The sequence below is a fragment of the Rhinolophus sinicus genome, chromosome 13 (genome assembly GCF_057876585.1).
Source record: "Rhinolophus sinicus isolate RSI-liver-muscle chromosome 13, RSI-T2T, whole genome shotgun sequence".
NCBI lineage: Eukaryota > Metazoa > Chordata > Mammalia > Chiroptera > Rhinolophidae > Rhinolophus > Rhinolophus sinicus.
In genome coordinates, this window is record NC_142513.1 from 20,135,728 (window position 1) to 20,152,171 (window position 16,444).

Consider the following 16,444-nt stretch of genomic DNA (forward strand, 5'->3'; position numbering starts at 1 on the left):
AACATTATATGTTAAGTATTTTAAATATTTACTAAGCATACATGAGAAAAATTGTATTTCTTCATAGTTTTTTTAACAGCTTTTTATTGAGATATAGTTCACATACCATACAAGTCACCCATTTGAAAGTATACAATTCAGTGGTTTTTAGTGTGTTCGTAAATGTGCAGCCATCACCACAGTCCATTTTAGAATATTTTTATCACCCCAGAAAGAGACTCCACATGTTTTAGCTGTTCCACTCCCCTACTCCTCCAGCTGCCACTCCTACCATCAGCAACTATTACTCTCCTTTTTGTCTCTCTAGATATTTTCTTCTGGACATTTCATATGAATGGAATCGTGTGTTTGTTACTGGCTTTTTTCACTTAGCTGAGTGTTTTCAAGATTCATCCATGTCATAGCATGCATCAGTACTTCATTCCTTTTTATGGTTGAGTAATACCCCATTTTGTATGTCCATTCTTCAGTTGATGGACATTTAGGCTGTTTCTACCTTTTGGCTATTATGAATAATTCTGCTGGTCACATTTGCATACAAGTTTCTGTGTGGACCTAGATTTTCATTAATTTGGGGTATATAACTAGAAGTGGGATTACTGGGTCCTAGGGTAACTGTTATGTTTAATCCTTTGAGGAACTGTCATACTGTTTTTCAAAGCAGCTGCAGCATGTCCACCAGCAATGTATGACGGTTCCAGTTTTTCCACATCCTCATCAATACTTGTTATTATTTGCATTTTTTAGTATAGCCATCTTAGTGGGTATGAAGTGATATCTCATTGTGGTTTTGATTTGTATTAGCTAATGGTGTTTCGCATCTTTCTATGTGCTTGTAGGTCATTCATATATCTTCCTTGGGAAAATGTCTATCTCCTTTTTCCTTTTTTTTTTTTTTTAATTGGAGAAGGGGAACAGGACTTTATTGGGGAACAGTGTGTACTTCCAGGCCTTTTTTCCAAGTCAAGTTGTTGTCCTTTCAATCTTAGTTGTGGAGGGTGCCATTCAGCCTCAAGTTGTTGTCCTTTCAGTCTTAGTTGTGGAGGGCGCAGCTCAGCTCCAGGTCCAGTTGCCGTTGCTAGTTGCAGGGGGCGCAGCCCACCATCCCTTGTGGGAGTCGAGGAATCGAACTGGCAACCTTGTGGTTGAGAGGATGCGCTCCAACCAACTGAGCCATCCGGGAGCTCAGCAGTAGCTCAGCTCAAGGTTCCGTGTTCAATCTTAGTTGCAGGGGGCGCTGCCCACCATCCCTTGTGGGACTCGAGGAATTGAACTGGCAGCTTTGTGGTTGAGAGCCCACTGGCCCATGTGGGAATCAAACCGGCAGCCTTAGGAGTTAGGAGCATGGAGCTCTAACCGCGTGAGCCACCGGGCCGGCCCGTCCTTTTTCCATTTTTTAATTGGGTTGTCTTTTTATTATGAGTTCTGAGAGTTCTTTGTATATATTCTGTTCATGGTTTGTAAAATTTGCATTCTTCTATGAGTAAATTGAATATCTTTATATTTGTAAGTTGTTTCTTTTTTGCCAATTGTCTATTAGTCTTTTGCATCCTTTCTATTTGGTTATTAAGCTTTTCTCTTATTGGTTTTCTCAGTTCTTTCAGGCTGCGATAACAAAATGTTACAGACTGGGTAGCTTATAAACAACAAATTTATTTCTCATAGTTCTGGAGGCTGGGAAGTCCAAGATCGTGGCCCTGTCAGATTTGGTGTCTGGTGAAGACCCTCTTCCAGCTTTTTCCTGTGTCCTCGCAGTGGAGGGTGTTAGGGATCTCTCTGGAGCCTCTTTTATAAGAATATAGTCCCATTCATGAGGGTTCTGCCCTCATGACCTAATCACCCAGAGGCCCCACCTCCTAATGCCATCACATTAGGCATTAGGATTTAACATACAAATTTTGGGAGGACACAAACATTCAGATCATAGCAATTTGTATTAATAGGTACTAGTAATTTTTTTAAGATCCTTTGTCATATGTGTTGTATTTTCTTTTTCCTAGTTGTAGAATTGAATTTTGACTTTGTTCGTGGTACTTTTAAATGTAGAAAGGTTTACTTTTTAGGTTGTCAGATGTTTTCCTTTTATGTTTTCAGACTTTTGTTTCTTGCTTTTCCCACTGTTGGATTATAAACTTTATCCTTGTTTCATGCTAATATTTTAAAGTTTTTATCATAGATGTTTACATTTTTGCACCATTCCAAACTTATTTTGCTATAATGAGCGAGGGACTGGGATTGTGCTTTTTCCCCCTGGATATCTGTCCTTATCCCCATCACTGGGATGGAGCATGAGGGAGGCTTTCAGGGTGCTGTGCTTATTCTGTATCTTGATCTGGGTGGCGATTATACAGAAATGATGTTCACTTTGTAAAAACTGGAGCTGTGCACGTAAGACTCCCTCCCCTCAGCAGTTGCAGTTGCCCTTTACCATTTACTTACTAGCCAGCCCAGTGGACCCCCCTGCTTCACTTCTGAATCGTTCATCAAGGATTTACTTATTAGAAACCATGGTGTTTAACGGAGGAAAATGAATTATGTGGGTCTCTAGCCCTGTGTCTAATTTTAGTGAAAATGGGGCATTCTATATCCCATCTTAGGACATTTTGGATCAATTGTTCTTGATTTTGTGGGATTTTTCTTTCCTGCTTTGAGTTAGATTAACTTCTCTAGGAATCTCAGTCTGTTCTTAAATATGGGCTTTTGCATGGGTCAGTGTGCTCTTCACTAACCTTTAGTTGGGTGCATTTTTCTTGCTGAACTCCCTGTTAGATTTGTTGGTTTATAAACAGTGCTCAAGTCTCCTGTTTCTTTGCTGTTGCCTAGTTGTCCATTATTGAAAGAGGGGTATTGAAGTGTTCAACTATTATTTTTAACTTAACTGTTTCCTTCAATTCTGTCAGCTTTTGCTTTATTTATTTTGAGATTCTGTTGTTAAGTGCATCTTTGTTTGTAATTGTTATAGCTTCCTGATGGATTGACCCTTTTATCATTGTAAATTGTTTTTCTTTGTCTCAACAGAATGGGTTTTATTTTTTTTATTTTTTTAAGGAGGGTGCAGCTCACAGTGGCCCATACAGGGATCGAACCGGCAGTCTTGTTATTATTAGCACCACGCTCTAACCAGCTGAGCTAACCAGCTACCCCAACAGAATGGGTTTTTTAATGCATGCTTATTATAAACAGTTTAAGCAAAATTTTATGTGTTGTATTAAGTATTAAGTATTAAGTATGTAAAATGAAAAATGAATGCATATCACCTGTAGTAGCCCTTGTAGAAATCAGTATTGATAGTTTATGGTGTATCTTTTGAGATCCTTTTTGTAAACTGACATTTATGAGAGAACACAAATGTTCTTTAAGCAAAAGAAGAACCATAGTAGTGATACTATTCTCCAGCTTTAAAAAATTAAAGGCACCCTGGATCCCAGAGATTACCTAATCTCATATGCTTATTTTTTACAATGAGAAAACTGAAGCCAGAGCGAGGCATTGACTTATCCTAGTTTACATGGGGAATAGGTTGCTGAGCTGGGACTAGACTCCAGGTTTCCTGCCTCTTGGTATAGAGCTCATTCCCCTAAACCTCACTGCCTTCTGCCTGTGTTGGGAACAAGAGGGTCTTGTAACACCATGACAAATATTTGGGCCATGAGTTGTCATGGCAAAGATTGTTTTATGAGTTGTGCTTTGAATTAAGTTTGAAGATTTTATTTAAAAAAATCTTTTTTGTAGCTCCTTGTAGAAATCCTTATGAGGCCTACAATCTCCATCCGGGGACAGAAACTGAAAAGTAAGTATCCTTGTAAGCCACTTCCTCATTTCCAAACCTGCTGATATAATGGTTTCCAGGAGTTTCTCTTCTTTTCTTTCCTAACTCTTAACAGTAAGACATGCTTTACATTCAACTGCAGGACACTCTCTCCACCCTGAAATAAGCAGCTGTGTTTATTCGTTTTGTACTAGACAGAAGTTCAGATCTGGTGCTTTAAAAGAAAAAAAATGAAATGGGAAAACCACTGGGCTAAAAGAATTGCATCTTTATCTTTTCAAATAGTCCTTGGGTCCAGCTGTGTTTTATTTTTGTTTTTTAAAGTAATTTTTGTTGTTATAAAGGTGACACGTGCTCTTTGTAAAAAGTTCAATCGTTACCAGAGTGCATTTAGGAAGGAGTAAGTGTTTTGTTAGCTCATTATTTCTTAAGCTGGGTAGTGGTTGTATGACTATTAGTCTTCTTTATAACTTGTGCATGTTACAGATAATTCTATTTAGGTATTCAATATTTAATTTTAAAAAAAGTAAGCGTACTTTACTTAGCGTTAAAAGACAGAGATCACTTAACATTTGATGAATGCTGTCCTACAAATACCACAAATGTATTTTTTAATTAAAACAAAATTTCCTCCCTAACATCAATATGACATATGAGATCTCATTTGTATGTACAGTAGCAGTTAAAAGGATTCATATTTATCTTTGATGTCTCAGCTTTGCTTTCTACTTAAATTGGTTCTTCTGTTCTCTGTCTACCCTCATAACCCTCATATGTTGTAATTACTTGTTGGTGGACTTACTCTCTTTCTCCCACTAAATTTATAAGTTCCATAAAGGCTGAGACTTTGCCTTTTTTTTTTCCCCAACCACTGTATATTCTATATCTGCTTTCGAGTAGGTGCTGAATAAATATTTGATGAATGAGTGGATTCCAGTTTCCTTCAAAAATGAAAGGTCTCGAAATACTGAAATATACTGGTCTGGTATTCCAACCTGCTTTGAAGTCATAAAATAAATAAACAATCGAGAAAGCCCAGGTTGAAAGGTAGTGATGAGGGATACAGGATACCTGCATATCTCCAGATTATACCAGATAACCCATCTGGTCAATCTAGCTTGGCAGGGCTGCCCATTGGTATCTCAGAGGGAGACCTAGCATTTTTAGAGTCTACTGCAGCATAGGAACAAATGGAAACAGTTTTTTAAAATGAAACTAATGTCAAACAAAACGCTTTGTCCATGGTTCATACTCAGTTTTACCATCTTCTGGTTTGGGGGCATGACAGTTTAGTTTCCTTTTTTTGTGCTACTCTCCTGTTCCTGCTCACAGAGAAGTAGCTAGTTCTTTATTGAACTTTGTAGGTCAGGGAATTAAAAGCCATTTCCCCAACATAAATAACAAAACAAAACACTCGGTGAGACTGTAGTAAAATGATATCCTTGTTTGCTGCTACTAGAACTTTTCACTGCTAGTGGAACTTTCAATGGAAATTTATAACAAGAGCCATCAAGATGTTTATACTTTGGATTCTAGTAGTTCTGCTTTTGGAAATGTGTCTTGAGGAACCAGTTCAACATAAGCCTAAAAAGGCTATACATATATATTGTTTATGTTTAGTCTGTTTAAATAGCAAAAAACCCCTATAACAAACAAAAACCCTGGATATATCCCAAGCAAGCTACATGGTTTGTTTTAGATGATGATACCACTACAGGTTGAAATTATTAAGACTATAAAGCATAGTAAGAAAATGGCTGTTATAGCAAATGAAAAACTGTACAAATTGGTTTGTGGGTTCTGAGGGCACCATGAAAATCTTTGGTAAGGACTGGAAGGAGATAGGTTAACAGGAAAATAATCGTCTTGGAGGGGATTATGAGGAACAGTTCTTATTTTTCAAAAAATTGACTACTATTACACTATCTTTTCAATGAGAAAAATAACCAATTATTCCCTTCACTTTCAGTAAGTGATGAAATGTCCAAGGACTGTTTGAGCATCCTGTATAATACCTGTGTCTGTGTAAGTACCCCCTGCCTTTGGAGCCACATTTATGTCCCACCACATGTGCAGCACTTGAGAAAAGAAGATTTGAGTGAGGGTGGTAGATATGACAAAGCTATCATCAGACATTGGGGGAATGTGCCTGAGAACCAGAACCAGCAGAGAGATTATGGGGAGGCAGAAGTTTCATAGTATAGTTGACCCTTGAACAACATAGGTTTGAACTGTGCGGGTCCACCTGTGTATGAGTAGACCTGTGCCGTTCAAACCCATGTTATTCAAGTGTCAGCTGTATTTTCAATCCTCAGTTAGGAATCTGCCGAGGCAGAGGGCTGACTGTAGTTATATGTGAATTTTCGAATGCACGTAAACTGTGTTGTTTAAGGATGAACTGTAATTGTTAAGAGCCAGGGTTACTTCAGGCCTGAAGATGTCCAAGTAGAGACTGAACAGTTCCTTGTCCAAGGGATAGAAGCATTGGAAGAGTACCTTGTTATACCTCTTCCTTTATTTTCTTTGTTAGAAATCAAAACAAGAAGCAGAAGCCCCACCCATATATTGAGCATGACACTTGACTAGGTTGACCCCTGAGTAAGAAAGAATGGTGAATAAAGGAAGCCGTTCAGTGAAAGAAAAGAGCATAGTACTCAGTGCTAGAACTTGATTTTGAGTTCTAGCCCTTGGCTTAGTGCTTAGTAGTTCACCTTCCCTGAGCTTTAGCTTTTGTCAATAGAGTGCAGTTAGTAATCATACTAACATCACAGGGTTGTTGTGAGGACTAAATGAGATGATAGATGTGAAAGTACTTTGTACAGCAATATACAGATGTTAGTTTTTGTAAGGCACAGTATCTGTCTTTTAGGAACTTCTGTGGTAAGCTATAAACAGTGAATCATGATATAAGGCAGAATGAAACCAGTGCTGTTGTAGAAGTGAATCCTATATGCTATGAAAATGCAAAGGAACATTTAATTTTATTTCTTGCCTCATTCAAAAAAAGGTTTCAGGCATTTTACAGAAGTATGTAAAATTTACCAAGATTATAAATTTAGAAGCAGGTAAGAATGAAAAGGATAAAATAAGGAGAGGCTATAACTTACATCCAGGAATTGGGCTGATAGACAAATATAGACTGTAAAATCATCTGTATTATAGATGGGGCACAAATTTGGGTTTAAGCTTCTTAGCAACCAACACAAATAGGGAACTAGGTTTTAACACTTTCACAGCCCATCATCTGTAACAGTGCTGTGCACCAGAAATACAATGCAAGCCACTTATGTTACTTTAAATTTCCTTGTAGCCACTTTTTTTGTTTTAGAAAGTAAGAAGAAAGTAGGAATAGGTGAAGTTAATTTTAATAAGTTTAAAGTTAAAAATAAATATAAAGATATTTACATTATTTTTTTGTACTGACATTTCAAAATCTAGTGTTTTTTTAATTAAAAATAGAACTACCTTATGACCCAGCCATTCCACTCCTGAGTGTTTATCCAAATAAATCCAAAAGACATTTGGAAAAACATATGTACCCCTATGTTTATTGCAGTGCTATTTACAATAGCCAGTATATGGAAACAACCAAAATCAATAGACAATTGGATAAAGAAATTGTGGTACATTTATTCAATGGAGTATTACTCTGCTCTAAAAAAGAATGAAATCTCACCATTTGCAACAACATGGATGGACATAGAGAATATTATGCGAAGTGAAATAAGTCAGACTAAGAAAGACAAATACCATATGATCTCATGGAATCTAAGGAACAGAATAAACGAGCAAACAAAGCAGAAATAGACTCATAGATACAGAGAACAAACTGATGGTTGCTAGATGGGAGGGGGATGGGGAGAAGGTGAAGGGATTAGGAAGTACAAATTGGTAGTCACAAAGTAGTCACGGGGATGTGAAATACAGTATGGGGAATATAATCGATAATGTTGTAAAGATCATGCATGGTGTCAGATGGGTACTGGACTTACCAGAGGGATCACTTCACAGATTGTGTAGATGCCTGACCACTGTGCTGTACACCTGAAACTGATGTAGAATAATATTGAATGTCAACTATAATTAAATATATATGTATGTATATATAGTCACGGGATGTAAAGTACAGCATAGGGAATATAGTCAGTGGTATTGTAACAGCTGTCAGGGGTATTGTAATATGCTGTCAGGGGTAGTAGACTTGGTGGGGTTATCACTTTGTGAGGGGTGTAAATGTCTATGTTGTTTTTGTATACCTGAAACTAATACAAAAGAATAAAAAATGTAAAAAAGAAAAGAAGGATAATCCAACTTTAAAATAATTAGCACAATTATTTAAAATCTAGTTTGTTTCTTTTATTAACACTCAGAGCATATCTTAATTCAGACTAGCCACCTTTCAAGTGCTTAATAGCCACATTAGTTAGTGGCACAAATAGGCATAGACAGATCTATAAGATAAAAATAAACTAATTGTTCAGGAAATGCACAATTATTTTTGCAGCTAAGGCCAGGAAGAAATTATCCTTATTAAAAAAAAGACTATATGATGTCATTGGCTCCATTGTGTTTGACTTTTAGAGTTGCAGTACCTCTAGGGCAGAAAACAGGAAATGTTTGAAGTTGCCCATTTTGTGCAAATTGTGACTAACCTGGAGTAAGCATGTCCTGCATTAAAGACATTTAAATTCAAAATTTTATGAGTACTGCTGGGTCTACTATATACTAGTTTGTAGCTCCTGATTTAAATATAGGCAGATAGTCGGTCTGGAACCTATGATGATTATCATGAAAAACCCCTCCCCAGAAAAATACTTTTGCACACAATGTTTTGTATATAGTTTTAGGGCTTTAAGGCCTCAGACAAAAATTCCTGATGTAACGTGGGATTGTATTTCCAGTGTCTGGAAGGGATATCTTGCTCTTTATATTTTGTATTTATAACCTATTCTGCCTTTTCTCTCCCCCTTGCGATAGACGGAAGGAGTTACAAAGCGATTAGCGGAAAAGAATGACTTTGTGATCTTCCTGTTTACACTGATGACGAGTAAGAAGACATTCTTACAAACAGCAACCCTTATTGAAGATATTTTGGGTGTTAAAAAGGTGAGCTATGTCCTCTGGCAGGTAGGTAACCAGATGGGGGAGGGTGTCTCAGACGATTGGATTCTGAAAAGTGAATTAATGTAGAGAGCTCTTTTAAAAAGACAAGTTCTTGCATACTCCTAAAGTTAGATTTGTGTGTGTGTGTTATTTAAATATATTCAAGTAAAAGTAGGCTATCCTCCTTATACTAATTTGTCTTAGATGGCTATAAAAGCTAAACAAATATACAAGTTGAAGTCAAACTAATTACAAAACTCAAGTTTAGATTGACTTCATGAATTTAATGGGATGGCTAATGTTATTTTGCTGAAATCAAATTGCCCCTCACTCACTAATTATTGTAATGCAAGATCTTTTTAGGATACCTGTATTGCTGTTTGTTGTGTAATGACTTCATTCTCCTACCACTTTTCTATATTTGAACTGCTGTGAAAGCTTCATTCATTAGGATATGTTTCCCTTGGTGGTGATGTTTGACTTTCACTTATTAAGTTCATCTCAGTTTTTTTCCATTCGTCAACAGTTAAAGTTAATTGACACCAACACAGGAGACGCAAGTATGAGCACTGAAGTCCTGCCACTTGGTCATAAGATGGACATTCAAATAATCCAGAATATGCTTTAAAAAGAAAAAGGGCTACCCCAGTGGCTCAGGTGGTGGGAGCGCCGTGCTCCTAATGCCGATGTCACCGGTTCGATTCCCACATGGGCCAGTGAGCTGTGCTTTCTACAGCTAAGATTGTGAACAAGGGCTCTCCCTGGAGCTGGGCTGCTGTGAGCAGCCGGAGGTTGGCGTGAGCTGCCGCAGGCTCCTGTGCGGCCATGGGGAGCGCAAGGCTCATAATGCCAGTATGGGCTAGGGAGCTGTGTCCTACACAACTAGACTGAGAAACAACGGCTTGAACCAAAATGGGGGTGGGGAGGAGGCAGAAAAAGGGGGGAAATTTTTTTAAATAGAAACATTAAATTAAAATTTTATCATTGAGAAGTCACAGACTCCAAAAAACACATCTATAGACCTCTGTTAGAGAATCACTATACTAGATTTTTTGTGTAATGATTGTTGGGAGCTGGAGCTTCCCCATTTCTTGTTCCATACCTCCATGTTGGTTGCAGATTTGGCAGATTTCTTTCTTTTAACTATTGAGGAGGCAGGAGCAGCCTCTTAGAGTTGCTTTTGCTTGTGAAAGAGTACGCACATGCATTGTGGTGACCCAGCTTTCATTTCTGTCTTTCTGCTGCACTTTCCCCAGGCCCTGTTTGTCATTGCCCAATCAGAAGATGCATAAGTGGCCCATTGTCTGTTGGAACACATTGGAAATGTGTGCAGGTCCCAGACAGACCCTTTGTGCCCTTTGATAAAAAGGCATTGTTAGTTTTCCAATACTTGTGTGCTCTAGCCAGTGTGTGAGAGGGGCTTCCAGGGCAGAAACTCCAGACTCCCTGGCAGTATCAGCATAGGAGCCCAGGATTGCTTCTGTGTTGCCAAAAATGGTGATGAGTTCTGCTAGACACTATGGGTACCTTGGTGCTGTTTGAAAGGGGGATCGACACCATATAGAAGGAACCCACATAAAGAAGGCCACAGACTGGGAAAAGTTATTTGCAACCCATGCAACTAACAAAGGATTGGTATTCAGAATTTATCAAGATTTCTTACAAATTGGCAAGAAGACGACAAATAGCCCAGTACAAAAATGGGAAATAATTTGAACAAGTATTTCACAGAAGAGAAACAAATGGTCCCTGAATATAAGAGAAGATGCTCAACTTTATTGATAATCGGGGAAATGCCCATCGAGACCACAATGAGAGAGACAGAAAATTTGGTGAGAGTGTGTATCATTGTCAACACTTCTGTACTGATGACACTTTTCTACATCAGCAGAATATATTTACCTTTCTTTTGTTTTCTAATAGAACGTGCACACACTCTTTGACCCCCTCCCCTAGCTGTGCGCTGCCCTGAGAGCCATAGCATCCATTATTGTGGCTTGGGTCACCTGTAACCTTTGTCCAGGCACATTCTTGGGGAAGCTCTATCCCAGAATAGTCATTCTTACAAATGAAAACACTAAGTTGAAGTCACGAGGTTGTGAAGTCAGTTCAGTGAATCTGCTGGCTAAATAGAAAAGATCAAAGTGAATCATGTAAGAGTCTTGTTTGAAGAAGTTTTTTTTTATATTTATACACATTTATACATTCACATATGTATATTTACTGAGTTAAGGAAATTTTATTTCTTATCTTGGGCATTGTCAGAATGGTTTGGGAACCACTGCCCCAGAAAAAGTACACGTTCATCAAGAAACACAGAGGGAAGAACTGAAACCAAGTCTATGATGCATCAACAGGAGAATGGATAAATGTATTCACACAGTGGAAAACAGGCATACCTAGGAGATATTGTGGTTCCGTTCCAGACCACTGCCATAAAGCAAGTTGTAATCTTTTTGCTGGTGGAGGGTCTTGCTTTCAGTTTGTTTAAAAGCAGTATCTGTGAAGTGCAGTAAAACGAAGTATGCCTGTATTATAATATAGAAAGTGGTGGAAATGAATGACCTGTTGCTGTAGGGAACAACATAGCCGAATCCGAAATTATTGCTGAAGTCCGTTACAGAAGACTGCATGTAGTATTACAGACTTCATATGTAGACTGTACAAGGTCATTTTTATAAAGCTCAAAAGCAAACTCAAATACATATGATAAAACTTTTTTTGAAGGCAATACAATAATAAAATTGAGGGTAGTGATTACCTCTGGCAGAGCGGCACGGAATATGATAGTAAAGGCACACACAGCTCGTCACTTTGTTAGGCTTCATAACATGTTGTATGTATCAAATATTAAATAAAAATTAAAATACAGGGGCCAGCCCGGTGGCTCAGGTGGTTAGAGCTCCATGCTCCTAACTCTGAAGGCTGCCGGTTCGATTCCCACATGGGCCAGTGGGCTCTCAACCACAAAGTTGCCAGTTCAATTCCTCGAGTCCTGCAAGGGATGGTATGGTGGGCAGCGCCCCCTGCAACTAAGATTGAACACAGCACCTTGAGCTGAGCTGCCGCTGAGCTCCCGGATGGCTCAGTTGGTTGGAGCGCGTCCTCTCAACCACAAGGTTGCTGGTTTGACTCCCACAAGGGATGGTGGGCTGCGCCCCCTGCAACTAGCAACGGCAACTGGACCTGGAGCTGAGCTGCGCCCTCCACAACTAAGACTGAAAGGACAACAACTTGAAGCTGAACGGCACCCTCCACAACTAAGATTGAAAAGACAACAACTTGACTTGGAAGAAAGTTCTGGAAGTACACACTGTTCCCCAATAAAGTCCTATTCCCCTTCCCCAATTTAAAAAAAAAAAAAAAATTAAAATACAGTGCGGGTTTGAACTGTGCATGTCTACTTATATGCAGATTTTTAATTAAGAAAGAAAAACTTTTTTTCTTCCTTAAAATCTGCAAATGTGTATTACATGAACTTTTCTCATTTTGCAACATCCTTATATTCCTCAGATAAAATCTGCTACCCTTCCTCCCACTACTTAACTTGGATTGGATATTTCTCTGTCATAGAGAATACTGTAACCAAATAACAAAAAGCATTTCATCAAATCAAATATTCATTCAATTAAAAGCTAGAAAAAGAAGGAAAATTCCTTAACTTCATATAGGATATCTATTAAAACTTACAGCAAACATCAAACTTAATATTAAACTTCAGAAATATTTCTATTAAGTCAAGAAAAAGGCAAGAATGCTTATCACTTACTCTAGATAATTGGTTGCATGTGTATATACAGAAGGAGACATTTATAGGAATGTTCATTGCCACATTATTTAATAGTGAAAAATTACAGTTCACCTGAACATACAGACATAAAGAAGAATTGTGAAGTAAAACGATGAAAAGTGAACGAACTACTTGTATTAGCATAGTTAAGTCTCACTGTTGACTGAAAAGTAAGGTGGTATATGATACGATTCACACTGCATACAGAACAATACCATATATTTTTATTAAAATATAAGTATAAAAATGGAACAATAAACACAAAGTTCAAAATAATGACTACCTCTGGGAGAGAAAAGGGAATGCAATCGAGTCAGAAAAAACAGGCCTTTGGCTATATTTGAAATGCTTTATTTCTTAAAAAGAAAACATCTGTTGCAGGAATGGCAGTTTATGATTGATAAGACTTGAGTGGTAGGTATTTTTTTTAATAGGCGAAAGGAGCCACATGAGCAAAGGTATGGTTTAATCCTCAGACCAGTCCTATGAGGTAGGTTAGTCACATTTGACATATGAGCAAAAAGAAACTCAGGTTCTACAATAATTTACCTAAGGTTGCACAGTTGGAAATTGCAGAGCTGGGATTTGAACCTAAGTGATCTAGCTACCAACCATTCTTAGGGAAATGCAAAAGAGGAGAACGTCCAATCTCAAATGAACTGAGCACGGGGATTGTTTTGTCTTCTGTAGGAAATGATCCGACTAGATGAAGTCCCCAATCTGAGTTCCTTAGTATCCAATTTCGATCAGCAGCAGCTTGCTAATTTCTGCCGGATTCTGGCTGTCACCATTTCAGAGATGGATACAGGGAATGATGACAAGCACACACTTCTTGCCAAAAATGCTCAGCAGAAGAAGAGCTTGAGCTTGGGGCCTTCTGCAGCTGAAATCAACCAAGGTAAAGTCCCTAAATTCTCAGAATGTTAAGATTGTAGCTCTAAGACCTCTTCCTAAATCATCTAGCTCTTTCAGTGTCTCTAGAGATTAAGCCATGTGAGGATTCCTAGGGTCCATTTAAAGTATGTAAAATTTGTGTATATTTGTTCATTATTTGGGGGAGCCAAGTCCATAGAGTTCATCAGATTTTGAATGGGTCCAGAATCTCAAAAAAGTTAATCATTGTTTATCAGAGTTACAAATGCCTATACCATTTGATCCACTAAGCCTCTCTGGGCCTTTATTCTATAGCATGCATGTGTGTTTGTGTGTGTGTGTATACACAAACACAAGGTTATTCATTGCAACATTGTAACAGTAAAAGACTAGAAACTAACTGTTCGTCAACAGACTACTTAATTTATAGCATATTTATATAATGGAAAATTGTATAGTTTTTAAGAAAAAAGAATGAGGAGGATCTCTGTGTACTGATAGATATAGAAAAGTCTCCAAAGTATATTAATGGTAAAAAGGAAAATGCAGAACTGTGTATAATATGATACTTTTTATATTAAGGCAGGGAGTGGGGAATAAGACCAAATGTATTTGCTCATCTTCAGTATACATAAAGAAACAAAGCATACAAGCATACACAAGAAACGTAAAATGGCCACCTGTTATGGATGGCTGGTAACTGGATAGATGACATCAGCAGCAGAAGTGGGACTTCTTGGTGTATTATTTTATATATTGTTTGATTTTAGAACCATGTGGGTATTTAGTTATTTACATTTTAAAAATACTATTCTAACCCATCTACCCCACCTATTGCTTAGTGTTAGCAAAAGAACTCTGTTCTATTGATAAAGTATCTTGGTTTAAGCAGATTTTGGGGAAATCGGGCATATGTCTGTTTTTGTCATAAGACTATCGATGATTCATATTTGAACTAAAGCATTTATGTGTCTTACAAGCTAGTTCTTGAACATTAACAGGCTAGAAATACTGCCGATGCAAAAACAAAACATCACTGTGTACCTAAGGTTAACCAAATAACCAAGGTGAAATAATAAAAAATTATCATTAAAAAGCAGCAGTAGGAAACCATGACCATCCTATGGCAGTCCTGATGATGCTCTGAAAACAGGACTGTTTCTAAAGTCCAGTTGACTGGGTATGTGCATCCCAGGCTGAGCTCTGCAGAATTGCTAAGTGCTACCCAGCGGCCTGTCTTCTAAATACTGAATACGAGTCCTCCATTAACTCTGCTAACATTCTAGTTGAGTTCTGAACACCAGATGGTCATAACTGTACTTGAAGATTGCTGGAATATAATTTTACACTTTTTAGTTGTATGTAAAAACAAGTATGTGAACTCTACGGATCCCAGGTTAGTGGTTTTCCCTTCAGGCTTGTTTTTCTCTTAGTCTATAGATCCAAGGCCTTCCTTGGTCTGTAGGCTTTTCTTCCCCCTTCCTCCTTTCTTACAACTTTTGAGGAGTACTCAGGTTAGTAAATCATAAAACATACATTCTTAAAAACGTGAATTTTATCGTAACTAAGTGACTCCTCAAAACTGATTGAAATATACACATCCATATACACTGACACATTTGTTAATTTCCTGCTCTGTGGCAAACATTGAGCTAACCGCTTTACCTAGAAGTGATTTTATGTAATCCTCCAAGCAGCCTTGTCAAATAGAGATTAGTATCCCCATTGCACAGCTTAGGAAAATGAGGGTCCTAAAGATTCAGTATTGGATCCTCTGTGTGCTAAGGCACTAAGTAACTGTCATCTTTAGTTTCCCATTTAAGGACTCTGTTCTGGCAGATTATTTTTATCCTTTTAGTATCGATTATCTTCTTATACCTGTTTGTAAGCTGACTTAAATAAAACCATCATTACCCATCATCCTTGGGGAATAAAATATTCTAGTCAGTTGGTTTCTTAATTAACTGAGTTTCAACCCCAAGCCCAGTTTTCTTTGATTTGAGGGATTAAAAAAAGAAAGTTTATACAGTATCTATGTTCACTTTCATACCTGTGTGCCTAACCCATGAGATAATCTACATGTGATATCTGGTGGTAGCTTTTGGGATAAAGCTTTATGAAATGTTGTAGTTTAGCACATAATGTTGTACAGTGTCTGGCCCTTCCCGACTTTGACCATAATTCCTATCTCTCTGCTTCTCCATTCCACATACATTTTGTTTCCCCAGTCAGATACACTGGGAAAGTGAACATAATTAAATCATGAGCAGATGAGAAAGGTCTTAGTCCTCAGTGTTGTCATTCTTTAAATTGAATTCCAGTAACGAATACTTTTAAAGAGAGGTATGTGTAGTAGTCAGTTCTGGCTGCCATAACAAGATACCACAGACTGGGTGGCTTAAATAACAGAAATTTTCTGACAGTTGTAGAGACTAGAGGTCCAAGATCAAGGTGCCATGAGTGTTGGTTTTTGGTGAGGCCTCTCCTCCTGGCTTGTAGAAAGCCACCTTCTCACTGTGTCCTCATGTGGCCTTACTTCTGTGCATGTACAAAGAGAGAAACCTCTGGTGTCTCTTCCTCTTATGTAATGACACTGGTCCTGTTGGATTAGGGCCCCACTCTGTGACCTCCCTAAAGGCCCTGTCTCCAAATACCATCATATTGTAGATTAGGGCTTTCAACATACGAATTGGCCATGGTGGAAGGGGTTTCCCGGGGTGGGGGTGGGGGGGTGGAGAGGAACAGACACATTTCAGTCCATAACAGTTTGGAAAACTGAAGTATGTAGGATGTTGCCAAAACATTTTTGTTTTGTTGTAAATATACTCTAACTGTGAGCTAGTTTTCTTGCCCAGCAAAATAATGATTTATCCTATCTTCCTGGAACTCGGATAATAAAAATGTTAGAG

At 38.0% G+C, this 16,444-nt stretch overlaps 1 protein-coding gene across 1 annotated transcript in view; it reads left to right on the forward strand.

Moving 5' to 3' along the window:
• The window catches only part of TRPC4AP (transient receptor potential cation channel subfamily C member 4 associated protein), a 62,881-nt gene that overhangs the window by 16,886 nt on the left and 29,551 nt on the right, over positions 1–16,444 (forward strand). The window contains exons 4-7 of the mRNA XM_019733470.3: positions 3,733–3,790; positions 5,739–5,794; positions 8,747–8,875; positions 13,353–13,560. Coding sequence (XP_019589029.1) covers positions 3,733–3,790; positions 5,739–5,794; positions 8,747–8,875; positions 13,353–13,560 — 451 coding nt within the window. The remainder of the gene's footprint in view (positions 1–3,732; positions 3,791–5,738; positions 5,795–8,746; positions 8,876–13,352; positions 13,561–16,444) is intronic.